The 6,000-nt window shown below is 52.2% G+C and overlaps 1 protein-coding gene across 3 annotated transcripts in view; it reads right to left on the minus strand.

The window, feature by feature from the left end:
• The window catches only part of LOC127580086 (jupiter microtubule associated homolog 2-like), a 54,744-nt gene extending 50,889 nt beyond the window's left edge, over nucleotides 1-3,855 (minus strand). For all 3 annotated transcript variants that reach the window (XR_007957777.1, XM_052033294.1, XM_052033295.1), the window contains exon 1: nucleotides 3,723-3,855. Coding sequence is in view for 2 of the 3 variants with exons in the window: in XM_052033294.1 (XP_051889254.1) it covers nucleotides 3,723-3,778 (56 nt within the window). In the remaining variant the exon portion in view is untranslated. The remainder of the gene's footprint in view (nucleotides 1-3,722) is intronic.
• Between the last annotated feature and the right edge of the window lie 2,145 nt (nucleotides 3,856-6,000).

Here is a 6,000-nt window from a genome sequence, read left to right on the forward strand (position 1 = left end):
CTAGAGTGCATTGCTTTAAGGCCAGAGGGGAAAGAGTTTAAGTGCAAGACAAGTTGTTTTACATTTTTTTGATACAAACGCAGAGTGTGGAATGCACTGCCAAGGGGCAGGGGTGGAAGCATACATGATAATACCAGTTAAGCAGCATTTAGACAGACATGTATATTAAGGAAATGGAGGGATATGGATCATGTGCAGGCAGATGGCATTATGGTCAGCAGAGACATGGGCCAAAGGGCTTGCTCTTGTGCCGTACTATGCTCTATATTCTACCAGGAGGACCCAAGACATTCATATCCCTTCACAAATACCATTGCCTTGTCACTAATTCCCAACCTCTTTTTGGAACTGTCCAAAACTGAATCAGCCTTTTCACAAGTTGGCACATTTGACCCAAGATCAAGTCTTCAACCTCAAATCAGACAGACAACAGGCATCTGTGTCATATTCTACAATATCACCATCTTATCTGCTGCTGAAATTTTCATATCTTCCTTTGATACTGCTGGAGTTGGCTGCTACAAGGTAATCATAACCAATCTCACCTGTTACCTGCCCTGTAAACAAAATCATCCAGATCTCTACTGATCATATCCTAACTTTATCAAGGCTCATTAATCTGTGCTCGCAGAGCTGCATCCTAATTCCATGATGCTCATCCTCATTTTCAAATGTCTCCATGTTTCAGTTACACCCCACTCCAACTCCAAACCATCACCCATCTGTTTTGCCCAGAGACTTGTTCATCTCCTAACAGGGAAGTGTTCAAAAGGGAGGAGCAGCAGGGGTACAAGTCACTCTCCAAAAATCATTTTAAAAGAGGAAATGCTGGAAACATTCAGGTCAGGCAGCATCTGTGGAAAGAAGAGTTAAGGTTTCAGTTTTGAAGACCTTCCATCAGAGTTGGGAAATAAAAAAAGCATGTTGATTTTAACTTGGAGGATACAAGGGGGGGTGGATAAGACAAAGGGCTAGGTCAGGGCTGCTGTAGGGATAAGCTGCAGATGAAGTCATCCCATTGAAGGCAAGAGAACATGAAAAGGGAATTCAAAAGCTGCAAAGTGCAGAGCTGCACAGTTCCTTTATGTTCTCTCCAATTGCCCTCATTAACCCATCAACTGGATGGCGGCATCTACAGCTCACCCTCCACAACGAATGCACTATCCCTGGGACCAGTCTAATAAATCTTCACTGCACACACCCTATGGCAAATACTACCTGCTGAAGGAACTCAGCTGGTTGAGCAGCATCTGTGGGAGGAAAGAGATTGTCAATGTTTCAGGTCAATACCCTGCATCAGGTCCAAGAGTGGAGAGGAGAGGTGGCCAGCATAAAGAGATGGGGAGTGGCCAGCCAGTTTATTGAACCCTATTGAAGACTTCCAAAAATATTTTTTACAACACATCCATCATTTCTCCTTACCTTACCAATTCTACTAGTCACATCCACAAAGAACTCCCAATTAGTCAGGTATGATTTTCCCTTTCATAAATCCATGTCAACTGTTCAGTCTTCTATTCTTCCCCAGGTGTTCTATTATTAAATCCATTATAGATTCCAGCATTTTCCCAACAAGTAATATCAGGCTTACAGGTCAGTAGTTCCTAGTTCTCTCTCTTACCCTCAAATAGTAGGATCCTGTTTTCTCACCTTTAGTCCCAAGTAACCATTAACTTTAGTTACTAAGCCTGTGCATTAAATCCAGAACAGAACAAAGGAGCTCAGCAAAGCACATTCAATCATACATATTCACAATCTTTAATTAAGCAAATCTGGATTGCAAGCCTTTATTATACGCAAATTAACAGGCCGAATTTGACCAACACCTAGGCAATGCATAAAGCCAGTCAAAAGCTCTTCAACCAAACATCTTTACCTGTACAATATGTACATTCCAGCTAATAATCTAATTCAGGGTTCCAATCCACGATGAATATATCAGCCGTTTACAAATATGCTGAACATACGTGGCTGGTTATATCTGAATACTGCAGGTTTACACTAATAGACAATAAAAGAACGACCCACCCATCATTCTGGAACAGGGCCATTTCACAGACATTTCATGCGTTAGAATTGGTCATCGGAAAGCTCCGCAGACCTAATAAATTCACCAAGTACATAAGCAGCATTAGGGCTTCATATGAAAACCGAATAAAAGATGGGCAGAAATTTGCCTCTGAAGGTGCCGACTGCCGAGAGGGGTTCCATTGTCAGAACCAACTACATCATTACGGTCACAAGGAGCCGTTATTACACTTGCTTTTCCACGGGGCTTCCAGGAAGGCTCGTTTTACCCAATTAGTGCTACTGTCAAGACTGTTGTAGCACCGTTTTAATGATGCACACGCGTCCAGGAGCGGTTGTCGCCCAATACCCCGGGTACCATTGGGCAGAAACCACACGGAATGCGTCTGCCTCAGAGAGCGGCTCGAATTGATTTGAACAATGCAGCAAGACAACCCGGCTATCAGTGTGTCGGGAGCAACGCCCAGATCGGAGGGGTGGGGGCTCGAACCAGCCCACCTGGCCCAGGGCGACCCGGACAGGGGTCAGGACCACTCGGCACCGCCCTCCGGCTGGACGGGACGGGGCAGGTCCCGGGGGGGGGGGGGGGGGGGGGCGCGGAAGCAGAGAGCCGAAGGAGGGGCGGGCAGCTGATGAGACCCGGCCCTGGGCGGGGGTGGGGGGGGGGGGGGGGGTGAAGGGTGAAGGAGCCCGGGCCCTGGGAGGGGCGGTGTGTGGTGGTGGTGAAGGGACCCGGCCCTGGTTGGGGGGGGAGTGGTGAAGGGACCCGACCCTGGGTGGGGGGGGAGTGGTGAAGGGACCCGACCCTGGGTGGGGGGGGAGTGGTGAAGGGACCCGACCCTGGGTGGGGGGGGAGTGGTGGTGGTTGGAGGGAGGGGAGGTGAAGGGGCCCGATCCTGGGTGGGGGGGGGAGTGGGGAAGGGACCCGGTCCTGGGTGGGGGGGAGTGGTGAAGGGACCCGGTCCTGGGTGGGGGGGGAGGGGTGAAGGGACCCGGTCCTGGGTGGGGGGGGAGTGGTGAAGGGACCCGGTCCTGGGTGGGGGGGGAGTGGTGAAGGGACCCGGTCCTGGGTGGGGGGGGAGTGGTGAAGGGACCCGGTCCTGGGTGGGGGGGGAGTGGTGAAGGGACCCGACCCTGGGTGGGGGGGGAGTGGTGAAGGGACCCGGTCCTGGGTGGGGGGGGAGTGGTGAAGGGACCCGACCCTGGGTGGGGGGGGAGTGGTGGTGGTTGGAGGGAGGGGAGGTGAAGGGGCCCGATCCTGGGTGGGGGGGGGAGTGGTGAAGGGACCCGGTCCTGGGTGGGGGGGAGTGGTGAAGGGACCCGACCCTGGGTGGGGGGGGAGTGGTGAAGGGACCCGACCCTGGGTGGGGGGGGAGTGGTGAAGGGACCCGGTCCTGGGTGGGTGGGGTGGTGGTTGGGGGGGGGGGGGGAGGTGAAGGGGCCCGATCCTGGGGGGGGGGGGGGGGGGGAAGAGAGTGGTGAAGGGACCCGGCCCTGGGTGGGGGGGAGTGGTGGTGAGGGGGCCCGATCCTGGGTGGGGGGGGGGCGGATGGTGAAGGGACCCGGCCCTGGGGGGCGGGGGGGGGGGGGGTGAAGGGGTCCGAGCCGCGGAGCCGGTGGGTGGGGCGGACCACCCGCCCCTCCCAACCCCGTCTCCAGGGCAACGGCAGCTCGGGAGATGCCCCCGCAACTACCTGGAGCTGCTGCGGCCTGTGGAGTCCAGGCCCTGGTACGTGGTTGTGGTGGTCATCTCCAGCGCTGCCTCCCGCTCCCGTGCCCGCGACCGGCTGCCCGCCCCGCCGCCGCCGCCGCCTATTTATAAACGCCGCCCGACAAGCCCCGCCCTCGTGCGCTCCGATTGGTGCGAGCGCCAGAGCCGTTCTCCCATTGGCGGGTGGCGCGAACGGTCGGCGGGCTTTTAATCAGCGATTGGCTGCCGGCGCTGCCAGTCATGTCCCGACGGGGGGGAGGCGGCGCGGGCTTTGTTCGAGCTGGGTGATGTAATGGGTGAACGGGGGCGCGTCCCCCCGGCGGTGGCAGCACCGGGCAAGGGGCAGGGTGGGCACGGCAAGGGGTTGCACGGCTCCTAGGGCAGCAGCAAGTTCTTTTTGCTCTTGTCGCATCAAACTCTATGGACTGAGGTGACCACAATTACAATGGACACAAGCCCGTTGAAAAGACCAGGCGTGTGTTGGTTTATCTGTAGACACTGTTTATACCCTACATCACCCTAGTGATCATTTAAAACCTAAATACCAACAGCAATGCATCTTGCTCTTCGCCAGAAATGAACCATCAGGTTGATTTCCAGTCAATAATGCAGTAGGGGTGGGGCTTTAGTTGCTGTGACTAGTTGCTAAGTGGTGAATTTCCACCCTATTTAGCTAAATGAGAAACAAATGGTATCCCGAGGGCCACGACTAGATGTTTGCTTTCCGTACCTATCCCCCCGCCCTCCCCCCCCCCGGTTGGGAACAATGGTCGCCCTACTCTGGACTGGTATGGTGCAGGTTGGGGCAACGACGCGGCTTGTTCAACCAGACTTAATCGTCAGACTGTTCTCCATTGTGAATCATGCAGGAGAGTGGAAGTGTTTGATGGGTCAGGACTAGGGTAGTCTGTGTTAGATCTAGAATAAAAACAAAGAAAACAATGTAAAAGAGGCGTTGGTTATAGAGGGGTTCCTCTTAAGGCGGAACACCACTTGTTTCCACTCCAGTTCCATGGGCCAATGTTAGAACTGCAGACTCCGGTACAGGTGGGGCAGGAGGTCCCTGAAGGAGTGTGGTGTACTCCCTCCACCAGTCTCAGTGGGCTCTGGCATGCCATCCTAGATGATCCTTCTCCATTTTCAATGTTCACACGCCAGGGTTTCCCACAAGTTGATGGGGACATTACACTCTTTCATGGAGGCTTCAAAGAACATCCTCCTGGAAGTCTCTTGCTGTGATTGAGCTCAGAATACAGCACCAGGAGTCTGGTGTCGATTAAAGCCCGCCCATTGTATGCAGTGTATTTAGGGCCTCAATGTGGGATGTTGGCAAGGGTGAGGAAGCTGACCTTGGTTTGCTTATCTTACTGGTAAACATTTAGGATTTTTCATAGACAATATTGCTGGTACCTCCCCCATTGCTTTGAGGTGTTGATGGTCCATGACTTTGGAGCATACAGGAAAATGGGTAGCCAATGAGCTGAGGTCTTGGCCAATGGCCAAGTCTGAGGTCTTGCTCTCCAAACACTCTTTTACTCAGGCAGCCGAAGGTTGCGCTTGTGAAGGGCCACTTATGAAAACATCATAAGGGTGAGCTGTCTGATTCTACAGGCAAGATAAGTTTCTGCCAACAGACAGGTAAGGCCCTATGCCCAGTTGGAGCTCCCAGTGTGAAGAAAGTTGTCCTTCTAGTATAAGGTATAAAAAGAATACCTAGGTAGCTGCATTTGACGTGGGTGAAGAACACTTTTCCAAGCCGAAGATCCACTGATTCAAAACTTTCTTGATACCTACGAACTCGGAGCAGGAGTAGGCCACTCAGCACCTCGAGTGTGCTCCACCATTCATTAATATCATGGCTGAACTGCATTCCTGCCTAACCCTGATAACCTTTCACCCTTACTTATTAAGAATCTACCTAACTCGAGCTTAAAATTATTCAAAGATGGCTTGTACTGTGCTTTGAGGAAGAGAGTTCTATTTCAAGTCACAACCCTTTGAGAGGAAAAGTTTCACCTCATCTGTCTTAAATTAGTCACCCCATATTTTTATATGAGAGGAAACACCCTTTCCATTCTTTAAAAAACTCTCTTTCAACCAAGTCCTCTTTCATTCCTCTAAACTCCAGTGAATACAACCTTCCCTGTCCAACCCTATCCACATTATCTATGCCCCTCATAATTTTAAACATTTCTATAAGACAACCTGCCCATTACAGGTATCAGTCTAGTATATTCTGTATTTATGTCCTGAAGTAAAGA

The sequence above is a fragment of the Pristis pectinata genome, chromosome 18, assembly GCF_009764475.1.
Source record: "Pristis pectinata isolate sPriPec2 chromosome 18, sPriPec2.1.pri, whole genome shotgun sequence".
NCBI lineage: Eukaryota > Metazoa > Chordata > Chondrichthyes > Rhinopristiformes > Pristidae > Pristis > Pristis pectinata.